The sequence below is a fragment of the Vidua macroura genome, chromosome 5, assembly GCF_024509145.1.
Source record: "Vidua macroura isolate BioBank_ID:100142 chromosome 5, ASM2450914v1, whole genome shotgun sequence".
NCBI lineage: Eukaryota > Metazoa > Chordata > Aves > Passeriformes > Viduidae > Vidua > Vidua macroura.
In genome coordinates this window covers 25,865,613-25,878,766 of record NC_071575.1, presented here as the reverse complement: position 1 = coordinate 25,878,766, position 13,154 = coordinate 25,865,613, and the positions used below count along the sequence as shown (strand labels likewise).

General features: G+C 37.9%; 1 protein-coding gene across 2 annotated transcripts in view; it reads left to right on the top strand.

Annotated features, from left to right (window-relative positions):
• Positions 1 to 13,154, top strand: part of IPO8 (importin 8) — a 44,002-nt gene that overhangs the window by 3,875 nt on the left and 26,973 nt on the right. For both annotated transcript variants that reach the window (XM_053978423.1, XM_053978424.1), the window contains exons 2-8: positions 4,439 to 4,520; positions 6,676 to 6,832; positions 8,083 to 8,241; positions 9,199 to 9,355; positions 10,686 to 10,775; positions 11,173 to 11,267; positions 11,835 to 11,919. In XM_053978423.1, coding sequence (XP_053834398.1) covers positions 4,439 to 4,520; positions 6,676 to 6,832; positions 8,083 to 8,241; positions 9,199 to 9,355; positions 10,686 to 10,775; positions 11,173 to 11,267; positions 11,835 to 11,919 — 825 coding nt within the window. The remainder of the gene's footprint in view (positions 1 to 4,438; positions 4,521 to 6,675; positions 6,833 to 8,082; positions 8,242 to 9,198; positions 9,356 to 10,685; positions 10,776 to 11,172; positions 11,268 to 11,834; positions 11,920 to 13,154) is intronic.

Genomic DNA, 13,154 nt, shown 5'->3' with positions numbered 1-13,154 from the left:
GGCTGTTATAGTAGGCAGGGATCTTAAGGCCACTCTGTAAGTGCCAGTGAGCGTTTCATGATACCAAGAGGGAGAAATCCTGAGACCAATTTGATGAGGAAGTTGACTTAGATAATTAAAAGTTATGTGGAAAGTGAAGTTTCTTTGATACTGGATGAATTTGGCATCAGAACCCATACAGGTAAGAAATTCAGGTGGGTTCTTACACAAGCTTATTTTCACTCTGTATGCAAACAGCGTGTTTTCCCCTCCCTACATAGTATCTTTGCATATAGGCAGGGACAATAAAAGGATCTTTTGAACTTCTGGTTTGTTTTAACAGCTGTATGTGACTGACTGTGTAAAAAAAAAAAAAAAAAAGACTGAAAATGCTATTAACAACTGCAGAAATACTCCTAAGTTTGCCAGTGGAATTTCTAAGTATATATTTTCAGTACAGAGAAACAGAAAATAAGACTTGGTAAACCAGGTAGCTGAGCATTTGGATCAGATGTATTTATGCCTTGAAATTATCTTTGTGAAAAGTTATTAGCTCGTAGGTTCAAGGTACAAATTTCTTCTGTGTGTTTGTTTTTGCAAACTAAGATGCAGTAACTTGTTTTTTCAGCGATTTTTATGTGCCATACTTGTATTCAGAGGTATAAAAATGATGTTTACTACTGGTGGAGAAGGATGATCTGGGCTTGCAGAACGTGAAGGAAGGCTTCCAGGTTTCCCATATCCGTTGTCCTAGAGTGTCCTGATGTTTTGCAGGGGAAGAGGCACCTTTCAGTGCCATTCTGCACTCAGGCACTGGAGTTGCCATCAGTACAGAGGGAAGGTTACTGACTCTTGTGGTTCTGGAGCAGTTGTAGTCTTTAAATGTGACAGCAAGCAAGACACAAGGATAATGCTTCATGAAATGAGTTTAGTAGTGTATGATGCGTGAGAACCTGGGAGCCAAATATGAACATTAGATGTGAAAAGTATTTGCTTCAGTTGGATCCATTTGGGGAGATTTTCATGTGTTTTTTGCTATTTAGCTCTCCTTGTATTTTGCCCCTTTACAAGTGATGGTCTTCATCTTGACGTTGTTCAGTGGCCCATCTGAGGTTCACTTGTGTGTCATATGTTCTGTACCTAATCAAATGGAAGAGGAGATAGACAGAAAAAGATGTGTTCTCTGATCTTTTGAAGCCTGGAGCTGTGATGGTGATGCAGTGAAGGATAGATCAGGCCAAAGGTGAAGGGACAGAGTGCAAAAAACTGCAGCTGCAGTGCACAGATCCTGAGACAGTGGACACATATGGAACAACATGCATGGGTCGTATGCATCTCTTTTCCACTGCTGTAAATATACCCAATTATGCCTTTCCAATGCTGTATGCCTCTCCTAGTGTAGCTGCTAGCCTTGCACACTGCTGTATTCTATCCTCTTAATCTCAGTGGAAATTAAGTGAGATTCTCTTTTAAGATAAATGCTCTGATCTGGAATTCATACAAGAACAGCCTGTATGTGTTTTACACAGCTTTAAAAGAATTGCTCTTTGTAAGTACTCAGTGAACGTTTGTTTTTCAAAAACTTTCACTTTCTCTTTCAAAATAAACGTGCTCCAGTGGATCAGCATTTTCACAAAAAGTTTTACCAGATCCCGGCAATGTGGGTTCAAGGCAGTGTAATTATTCACCAAGTGCGCAAAGCACGGTGCTGTGTTGTGGGAGTTATGCTGAAGGTCTATTTCAGCCATCTGGTGCCTCCCTGCGGCTCCTGGGCATGGCTCTTCAAAATCTGCAGATAGTTTTGTGTTCCTTCTGTGGCACTGACAATATTCCTGCTCTCCTTTTGTTAAGGTGCAGCTGCAGTGATATAAAGAACTGTCTTGTTGAACTCATCCAGCTCCAAGGTCTCTTCCGTGTCCATTTCGTGTCACAGTATACACCTGACAATTGCTCTGCACCTGCTCCTGTGATAGGTCCAGCTTTGTTTGCTGATGTCCGGAGCAACGCAGGGAAGGGACGCATCCCAAGATCACAATTTGCATGACAACTAAACAGACGAGAATGTGCTGGTATAGGAAAAATGTTGCTGCATGCAGCTTTTTAAAAAGTCCTCTGTTCTAAAAACTGCAAACAGCATGTAGTTTTCCTGACCCGGGATTGTTGCTGCACAAATGAGCAGGATGTAATTTGAGCTTCACAAATACAACAGAATCGTGTGTCTCGTTTCTAACGTGGGCTCACAGTCTCTGTTGATCCCTACAGTCTTCTTGTTTCTGATAACGAGTAGTAAACAGAGCTATGTCAAAATGTAAATTACAGGCACGACAATAGAGGGGAACAGAAGGATTTAATGGGCCTGGCGATCTCTGTAGGGGTGGTGCTGTGTGAAGTGTAAAGACATGCACGTAGCTCTGTGCCGGTGGGGATGAGACCCCCTCGGGGGACACTGCGCCTTCTGTCTGCGGAACAGGACTTTTGTCACACCGGGTGCTTGCTGAGTGGATCTGGCACGGAGGCAAATAACCGTATTTGTGTAGATCCTGGCAAAACTTCAGGGAGAGCAGTTGTCCACCAGCACAAGTAGTACTCATAAAACTTCCTGAAGTAGCAGTGATCTTAAAGTAGATTCAGTAAAAGCTGTTAGGACAGGCAAAGGGAATTAATATTGTTAGCACTGTGTGCAGCCTAAATGTGGTACTGGTAGGATTGCAGGAGGAAACCACTACCAACAAAACAACCCTCAAAGCTGCATTTTTATTGGTGTGTTTATAGTAGTAAAAGCTTGTAGATTTGGTCTGGGAACACTGTACAGGCACTGTTGAGAACAAAAAGGATGGTTAGAGTTCATGCATGGTTTTAGTCTTCTGTGCTGCTGCGATTTTTCGTGCTTTCCTTATCTCTGTGCAGCTTGGGTGTTGAGTGCTGGAGAATGCTGCAGTCGACTGTGGCCCTGTCAGAACCCACCAGTGTTGTCTAGTAGTGACTGAAAGGCAAGCTTTGTACTCCGGGATACTGGATTAAAAGGTGATCTTTGGAATCCAGTATACTTCAACAAGTTCAGCATGTCTGTAGATAAATGGAGTTCCTGTGCTGGATGTTACAGCTTTTACTTTATTTGGAACATTTCTTAGGGATAATTAAAGTTTATAGAGAAGGAAATTGCAGGAGAGTATGCTTTTGATTTGCCACTACAGCTTTTATCTCAGATCTAAGATTACTCTATAAACATCAAATGAGTCTCTGAGTTAGAATTACACTATCATTATAGTGAATAAAATAAGGGCCAGAAAGTTAAGTGATTTGGTGAAATTATTGAATGATAGTGTCGCGATGCAGCTGGGACACTTAGACATCATGAAAGCAGTGTAATTTTACCTTGTTATGGATATGGTGGATCAAAGAACTGGGGACATGAAGGGCAGAAAGTATCTTTTATTTCACAGCTTTTGAATGAGGCAGAGTTTATGGGAGGGTGTTCTATACTTGTGCTTTAAGCACAACTCTGGGAACAACCACAGAACTGCCAGGCATAATCTAGTGGGAAGAAATACTATAAAAGGTGAAATACAGAAAGCTGCTGCCATCTAGCCCCAAGAAACCTCTCTCTTTGAACATAAAACACATGGATCCAAGGGATGAAATATCTGACCTACCACTACTGATCTGCCAAGACTTAGTAGTAACTGCACCATGCTAAGTCAGCGATTCCTCACTGGAGGAGCCCTGGTGGATGGCAGCAGGATAATGCTATCAGATTGTCACATCTTTTAAATCTGGTGTGCTTTGCTCAGAAGTTCACTGAGCATTGTTTTCTCTTTGAAATTCTTCAGCTGCATGGCTGATGTAGCATTTGAAAAGTTCCCATGAAGGCTGTAGGTTTTGAAATGTTATCTGCCTACACTTGATTTTAATTGAAAATGCTTGTCCCACTGTTTCCCCAGATTTTATTGAGATGCACTATACATTTAGTTTGCTAAAAGATAATTGTATATGGCTAATGCAGGTGCTGTTTATACTTGAAAACAATTCTAAATGATTTTTAAAAATCTCTTTGCTATTGCTGTTCTACCACAAAATATTTTGCTAATAAATGGCCTGTACTGGTGAAGCTTGTCAATGTCCGTTTGACTTCTGGGGCTAAGTTGAATAATTCAAAGACAGATATCTAGTGCTTTTCGCTATATATTCTTAGAATTATTTAAATATTTATTATCACTAATCTTTAATTGAGACCCTTTTCACATTGCTTATTCTGTCCATGTGCAATTACATGCTTTGCTTTTACAAGTAATTATTTGGATTTCTGCAGATCTGGGTAAATTCAAATCCTGAAAACTTTCATACATCATGAGGAGGATGCAAAAGCAGTGCAAAATCCTTAGTTTGTATTCCTCATTCAGCATTACTAGTTCAATCTTCTTTAAACATAATGACTTACTGTGTTGTCTATGTATTTCAGTCCTATAAGATCATCAACTTTGCTCCAAGTCTGCTGCAAATCATAGTATCCGATCAAGTTGAATTTCCAGTGCGTCAGGCAGGTGAGTTAAAACCCCTTGTTCCGTTTTCTTTCAGTCAGTCTGTTACTTGAACAGACTCTTGAACTGCTGCAATGTAAGTCAGTTCAGGTTTGTTCTGAAGAAGGAAATAAAAAGGATCTATCTCTGCTGTTTCTTTCCATCATCAGGGTCAGCTAAAATTATGGGTAGAGGATAGAGTCCTACTTTGGCTTTCCCTGTGTGTATAGTGATCCCTACTGGATTGCTGTGATACTGACAGGAAAAAAACATGAGTTCTCAAAACTGAGAACCCTTAGGTATTATTTCTCCTGGTGGTGCAGAAGTAATGGCGCCAAGACAAGTGTGAATTTAAAAATAGAAAAGGGTATCACATTTGAGTACACGTTTCTCTATTTGAATCTCTTTTCCCTGGAAAAGTGAAAATTTCTGAAAAATGGAAATCACTCTTTAAGTCATAGATCAAGGGTAGCCAGTATCTTGGTGACTAAAATAAGTAGATATGAAGGAAGGCCACATCATTGATAAGTTGCACAGTTACAGTCTGAGCATGTCTGGAGGGATTGCTCAGCTGTGTGTGTGAGTTCAGGTATAGTGGTGCAGTTAACTTCGGTGCATGCATTTGTGGAAGATCAGATTCTAAATTCTCAAATTCTCATAATCCGTTTTAACTACTCCTGTGTAATATGTTTGTGTTTTTTGTTTGTTTGGTTGTTTTGGGTTTTTTTGGGGGTTTTTTTTGTTTTTTTTTTTTGTTTTGTTTTGTTTTTTTTTTTTTTTTTTTTTTTTTTTTGTTTTGTTTTGTTTTGGTTTTTTTTTGGTTTTTTTTTTTTGTTTTTTTTTTTTGTTTTTGTTTGTTTTTTTTTTTTTTTTTTTTTTTGGACAGATCCCATTAATCCCCTGAGTGCTTTGGAGCGTGCTGACATATTCTGTTTGTCATGCTGGCCTTTACTTTTTCAACGATAATCCAACTTTGAATGGTGTTGTTAGTCCATTCTGTAGTAAGGTTTGAGGCTTAATCTAAACTCCATAAGGTCATTTTTATAAATTAATCTCTCATTCCAGTACCATTCAGGGAAAAAAATCAACTATGTAGAATGTAATTTTTTTTTACAGAATAGGAGTGTAAAATGGAAGAGCACATTTAAGTCATATTTGCAAGCCAACAGATTTCCCTGGGAATTTTTTAAAAGCCAAAAATTTGTATAACAACAAGATCTTTGGACAAAATAGATTAAAATTTTGGGCTGGTCTTTCAGGACCTGTTTCTTGTCTGACTAGTCTGGCTTGTCATAGACAAAGAGCTGTTTTTCCTCTTGCTCCTATAAAATACTTTACAGACTACACGTTTCTGTGCTTTACAATTTCTTATCACCAAAAGAAATTATTGTACCCAAGGATATCTTACTTCTACTTTAAAACCCTAGCTAGTAATCAACCAAAACAGTGTCCAGGCGTAAGAGTTTATTAAGAACATTCCTTTAATGCTTTATACCATATTTCTTATATATCCTAAAGAATGCCTTCAGGCATTTTAGTACTGATGCATAAATGCTGCTTTATTTTCTGTTGAAGATTAGCTTTATTTTTCTTGTTTTCTTCACATGAGACAGAAGGGAACAATTTGAAGGTATTATGGGAAATCCTAATAGTGAAATAAAGCTTAGGGAATTCACAACAAACATTTCTGCCTGAATAGAAGGTAGGCCACGTGCCAGTTTCATACTGGGCATTTCCCCAAGCAGAGTTTGTCATTCAGTCCCATCTGTTTGTGCAGTGATTTGTTTACACAAGCCTTCCAAAACATCACTTACTGAGCTTGAGTTGTTGTTTTAGGAATGAGTGAAAACACACATAAGTAGATTTTTGTTGGCTTGTTTAGAATGATGGGATATTATTTTCATATGGAAGACTGCTGTAGTAAAAATGTACCTTGATAGATGCTGATGGAAATACTATCCTGGCCTGTTCTAATCAGATGCTTGAGCCTGATCTTGTGTGGAATCATAAGAAAAATATTTTTATGATTCAGCTGTGCTCAGTGCCTGAATTGTTAAAAATTCAGGCGGTGGTTTTCAGTTGCCTTTTCAAGCCTTTGTTCTACTTCTAGCCATTCTGCGTGTTGAGCACTGGGCAATGTGTAGAATTAAACTATTCTTTCCCCACTGTCTGTCCTTAGCTGCCATTTACCTGAAGAACATGGTGACACAGTACTGGCCGGACCGTGAGCCACCTCCTGGAGAAGCGGTTTTTCCGTTTAATATTCATGAAAACGATCGGCAGCAGATTCGGGATAACATTGTAGAAGGAATCATTCGTTCTCCCGACTTAGTGAGGTACCTTACATTGCACAGAGATGTTTCTGTTGCTCAGGTTTTCAGACCCGCTGGTCTGATGTTACTGTGAAAATCTCAGTCTTTTGGGAGATGAGACAAGTACTCTCTTTGTCAAAGTAATAATAATCTCTTTACACTTATTCATGTGTGTTTTTCAGAAAAGTAGTAACCTGGCAGCAAGCCCTGTGATGTGGTTTATCCTCTCAGGGTGTTGTTCAAAGTGTCTTGTAACACTTACTGTAGTATCAGCCTGTCTACTTGGCTGATTCGAGGCAGATAGTATATACAAGACTGTCTGCAATATGGGATTAACCATTCAGGGAAATACTGTCCAAGATTCCTTTTTACTAGTAGCCCTTTTCTTAATTACTTTATCAATTTTTATATGTAACCCCAGTATTTAACTGTGTATTAGGGTTCTTGGTTTCAGGTGTTAAAAGAATGAAGAATTTTGGTTCTGCTTTTGCTGGAAGAATAGTTAAGAATCACAGACATACTACAGTTAGCATTTTTCACCCCTTTAATTAAAGTGAGGCTGATAGGATGGGAGCTGATATTTTCTGCAGGCTTTGTTTTTTCATTGCTTAGCAGAACTAAAAGTATTTCTCCACAGGCTCTAGTTCAGTGCTGCTCAATTTTTTAGTCACACCTCAGTTTAGTCAATCAACAGTTCTGCCTTGCTTCACCATTGTGAGTGGCATCTAAAAGTGGGTGTCAGGAGAGAAACAGTAAGGTGTTCTTTAACTACTTGGCTCTGCCATATGCTTTGGAGGTTGAGAAAGTGCTGTTCTAGAAGATCCCAGGAAAATTGCAATTTTTTGAGGAACCTGTGGCTTGGATCATAACACAGGCCATTATTCTTTAATGGAAACATACACATTTGTGCTTTTGTGGCTGCTTTCAGCTTGATAAGCAAGTAAAAACATTTGTTGTCAAAGCACAAAACTAGCTGGTTCCATGAGCAATTAATTCTTCTAAAATACTGCTTGATACATGTGAAGAGGGAGGAGGGAGGGAGAAAAGTAGCTAAAATGTTCTGATAGTAGTTTATTCCTTTAAGTTAAATCCTGTTGGATTTTTTCTTTTCCTCTGCTACTTCCCAAAACTCTTTCAGTGCTGTCAAAATATGTTCGATGCTTATGACATAATATAGGTACTGTAGCCAGTGAACCAAGATTTGGGATTTATCCTTTAATTTAAACACTATGCCATGATCTTATTCACTTACATTTTTTTCTCCTCTGCACTAGGGCCCAGCTGACAATGTGCCTCCGTGCTATCATTAAACATGACTTCCCTGGCCATTGGACAGCTGTGGTAGACAAGATAGGATACTACCTGCAGTCTCCAAACAGTGGGAGCTGGCTTGGGAGCCTCCTGTGCCTCTATCAGTTAGTGAAGACTTATGAGTAAGTTGATGTCCATCAGTAGATGAATAATTGGTACTTTGTCTAAGTTGATTATAGAAATTGACATTCTTAAGAGCACTGGCAGTTCTACAAGGGATTTCAGATAGAAAATGGGAATTAATAATTATCATATGCTTCCTTTCCTGCAAATAAATGAAAAATATTCATCATCTTTGTATCATTAGTGAATTGAAAGCAGAACTGCCAGCAATAATCTGTGTGAATTTACTGAGACTTTTTTCTTGAGGTTTTGTACTTTTTATCTGACTGTAAAAAAATTCCTTAGGATTATAACTTTCATTGTTTGGAGATACCCCAAATTTTAGATGCATGAATACAAATTATTTTCTGCTTTTATGTCATGAATACAGTGCTGTCATTGTCATATACTGCTATTGCATATTGTTGTCTGTAGCATCCTACTGGTTGTCTAAATCCACAAAGCATAAATTAGGAGCAGTGTGGTGGGGCTTATCGCTCTTGCTATTTTTTTAATTGCCTATTATTAGAAACATATGTATTAACCACACAAAAGGTATGTAAATGGAGAAAGAGAATCTTTTCCAAAGCAAGGAATTGTCTTTCCCTTTCAATGGCTGTTCACTCCCATTTGTTCAGCACCCAACTTGGGTTTAGCATTGGTATGAACAGCAGAGAAATTCAATCTGCTTCTGTGAGGTGACAATTCAGTAGTAAAGATCAGTAGTTCTTCCTCTCAGTAACTGCCTTTGTGTAAGGCAACGTTTGTTGTTTTCCATTTTTTTATTTATAGGTATTTTTAGTGAATTTGCACAAAGGGTTTAGATGGGGGTTAGAGAAGGGGAGAGTGATTGAGTGCTGGATATTCTTTTTTTTTTGTTTTTTTTTTAGGGCACAGAAATGAAATTGTTGGTGGGGAATAGACATTAGAATCACCAGTGTGTAGGTCCTGGACCAACATTTTTGTTTTCATTGCAGGTACAAAAAGGCAGAGGAGCGAGATCCCCTCATAGCAGCCATGCAAATATTTTTGCCTCGGATTCAGCAGCAGATGATCCAGCTTCTGCCTGATAACTCCCATTACTCTGTACTGCTTCAGAAACAAATCTTAAAAATCTTCTATGCTCTTGTTCAGGTTGGCATCTGTGTAGAGTAAAACCAAACTTTTATTTTGCTGGGCACTATGACCCCTTTCAGTACATTCAGAGCTGTGATTGAATAAGAATTCCCTTTTGGGTGGGAAAAGTCATATGCAATAAACAGCTGTTATAGAAATAGGATATTTATAGTTTTTTTACTTTAAAGCTGGTCACATCGTTGTACAGATTAAATTTTTAATGAATGTAGGGGGCTTCTGCACATTTTATCTGTAAGCTCACTAGAGATGTGTTCCTATTTTTATAAAGTTGCACGTAGCTTGATACAAACTGCATGGGTATCTGGACGGTGTGGTTGGCCTCTGAAAGTGTCAGTAATTAATATTGTAGTGTAATTGTCAAATGTTGCACTTCACTAGGAGGCATTTCTCATTACCTGCTGAAAATCTGGCAGATGCTAAGTTTGAGGCACATGCACTTTAGAAAGATGAGTTTGGCTTTTACTGAGATGAGTTTTGTGAAGGAGTACTTACAATCAGAAATCAGACCAGATCCTTCATAAGGAATAGCCTGAAAATTCTTACTGAGTGTTAAAAAGCTAAAATAGTTTCTTATTAAATGGATGGAGAATTTAAAAAATACCAAGATCCTATTTTTCTTTTCAGTAACTTGCTGAATATCTTTACTTTTTTTTGGATTTTGTAGAGAAATGAGGTTTACTGGATAGTAGCTAGGTAGTAGCAGTGAATCACAGAATCACTAAGTTGAAGAATCACAGAATCACTAGGTTGACCTTCAAGATTATCAAATCCAACCCAGCCCTAACACCTCAACTAAACCATGGCACCAAGTGCCACATCCAGTCTTTTTTAAACACGTCCAGGGATGGTGACTCCACCACCTCCCAGGGCAGACAATTCCAGTACTTTATCACTCTTTCCGTAAAAAACTTCTTCCTGACATCCAACCTATATTTCCCTTGGCACAGCTTAAGCTTGTGTCCTCTCGTTCTGTCAGTAGTGAGTACATTTGGCTTGCTAAAATGCTGTTGTTTGCCAAATAGTTTGCCAAACCCCTGTAATACTGATACTGCTGTAATCCTAAAAAGTACCTGGGCTGTTGTGAAGAAGAAAAACAAAGACAGTTGGCAAGTTCTTAGACCAAGGAACTTTCCTCAAATTATGTCTGCTTGGAAATTCCTCTTCAAATTGTACCAAGAGATGCAATTAGAGTAGTCTTGATATGTAACCTAATTGGTTTTAATTTTACTTAAAACCTCATCTTCCTTAGAATGTAACTGCTGCAGAAAGATCTGCCCTTTACAGAGAAAAATAGTATTTCATACCTGTGTTTTTTCCCTTATTGCAGTATGCATTGCCCCTTCAGTTGGTGAATAACCAGACTCTGACTCAGTGGATGGAGATCTTCCGGACCATCATTGATAGAAATGTACCACTGGTGAGTTTCAGCTTTGTAAAGACCTCTGAAACTTGTGTGTTGGCATTTGAGGAACAGTCAGTGTAAAGATTTTCTAAGTGTTCTTGTCTGAAGATTCTTATCCTTGGATTTTTGAGCCAGAGTGATGTAGTATTCAAGTGTATGTGAGAATTTACATTTTTAAAATATGCATAATTTTGAAATTAAAGTACAGGCATTGTGCAGGTATTGCACATACACATTCTACTGCCTAATTAAGATAACTGAAAATTCCTGAGTGTCATATAACTGTTAACAGAATCAAGGCTTTAGTCCATGCTGTGTGTTTATATTAGTTTACTCAGGAAGGAATATTTAGAGCATAACTGCTTCTCAGCAAATGGGGTAACTAATTTAAAATAAATATATTTGTTTGTAGGAGACTTTGCAGATTGATGAAGATGATAGACCAGAGCTGGTGTGGTGGAAATGCAAGAAGTGGGCATTGCATATTGTAGCTCGTCTCTTTGAACGGTAACAAACTGATTAAAACCTAAATTTGGGTTATAAGTCTGTACCATTACTTGACATGCAAGTAGAGAAGACAGTTTGATCAATTTAACAGCTCCTGGTCACTGAAGAGGTTTTCCTGCTGCTGTCCTCTGCCTTGCACTGGCACAGCTGCTGGTCTCAGCTCTTAGTGAAATGATTTGACTCCCTTAAGATGGCAAGAAACTTACCCCACTGGAAAAGTAAATCTATCTAACTACATATTTATTTTACTACACTCAGCTGCAAGTGTTTATATTCTCAAACATAAAGGCAGGGGAAGATTTGAAAAGAAATCTATAAACATGGAAGTTACAGAGCTTGCGACAAAAATCCATGTTTACTTGAGTATAATACCTTACCTTGGGATAATTTAAGAAAAGGGAAGTGAGGTGTTACATGGGAAAGGATGACTTAGAAGGAACCTGTTGTAAATTTTTCCTTTGCTGATGCAAGACCACTCAGGGTCCTGTATGGTTTAGGAAGTACTGTATTTTCCTGACACCATAGACTTTTCACAGTGTAAACATCTGTGTTCTATTCCTTTTAAAGATATGGAAGTCCTGGAAATGTAACTAAAGAATATTTTGAATTCTCAGACTTCTTTTTAAAAACCTATGCTGTGGGCATACAACAGGTAAGCACAGGTCATTTTTTATGAATTGCAATATTTTGACTGAAGAAATGTGTTACTTTTTAACAGTGTGCTTGTATCGAGGTTCATTTATTGAACAAAAATTATGAGAGTGTGGCAGATTTTCCTTGTGGTGACTGAGAAGTTCTTTAGAACTCAGTGCCATACAGCTGAGGTATAATAACACAATTTTTTAGCAACTCAAAAAACCCTGTGGGAAAACTCTCAGGAAAGGTGAGTGCTGATAAAATGGTATTGTTGTCGTGTATAAGCACTCTAGATACAACTGAGAGGAACACTTGGTGCAGAGGCCTCATTTCACAGAAGAGTGTATTTTCAGGCCTGTCTTAAGTGCTTTTGCTGCAAACAATTTAGGCACACTAATTCAATGATACTGTTTTATTTTAGGAAGATACAAGCAGATTAGAAGATGTCTGGAGAACAGCAATGAATATTATTTTATTCCTGGAAAGTATATTATGTGAAAATATAGCATAAATTCACTGTTGGCAAGGAAATTATTTTTGTTAGAGAATGCTAATTATTTGTGTTTAACATGGTGTGTGGAGATAGTCCAGTTCTGATAAAGTTGCTAAACAACTCTTACTCTTCTTCTGATAACTATTACTCTTCTTCATCCAGTCTGACAACAGAATAGTTTATCCATCAGGAAGAACTAAGGAGGGGAATGGTTGTGGTAAGGCTGTAAATTAAATGAAAAGGGAAATAGCCTAATAGTTTTTCTTGCAAAGAAAATAATATCTAGCCTAATATATTTTCTTGCAAATTCCTTGCAATGTGTAACTCCTGTGCAGAAAAACAGACTCCCATGGGCATTTATAATTTGAAATGCTTAAAAGTTTGTCTGTTAAGGTATTATATGTTGCAGAGGAAACAGTTTAGCTTTCAAGATAAATGTACTGGAGGATCTGCACATTTCTTCGATTTCTGGCTCTTATATAGTGATTTATCATTATTCCTTGCAGAGTTAATAAGAATTCTGTTGTGAATATTACATTACTAAGCCTTTGTTACTTATTCATCAGTTGATAAGTGCTGACATTGTGCTACAGTCTCTATAAGATACAGACAGTTCTTGTCCTTGCAGCATTTCATATAAAAGCCTTAACATCAAACTTAGTATTCCTAATGAAGGAGCTATATTCAAAATAAAATTTATTATAATGTTCTGAAGAATTACAAAGCAGAATTGTTCTGCTGAAGGCATATGACTCAAA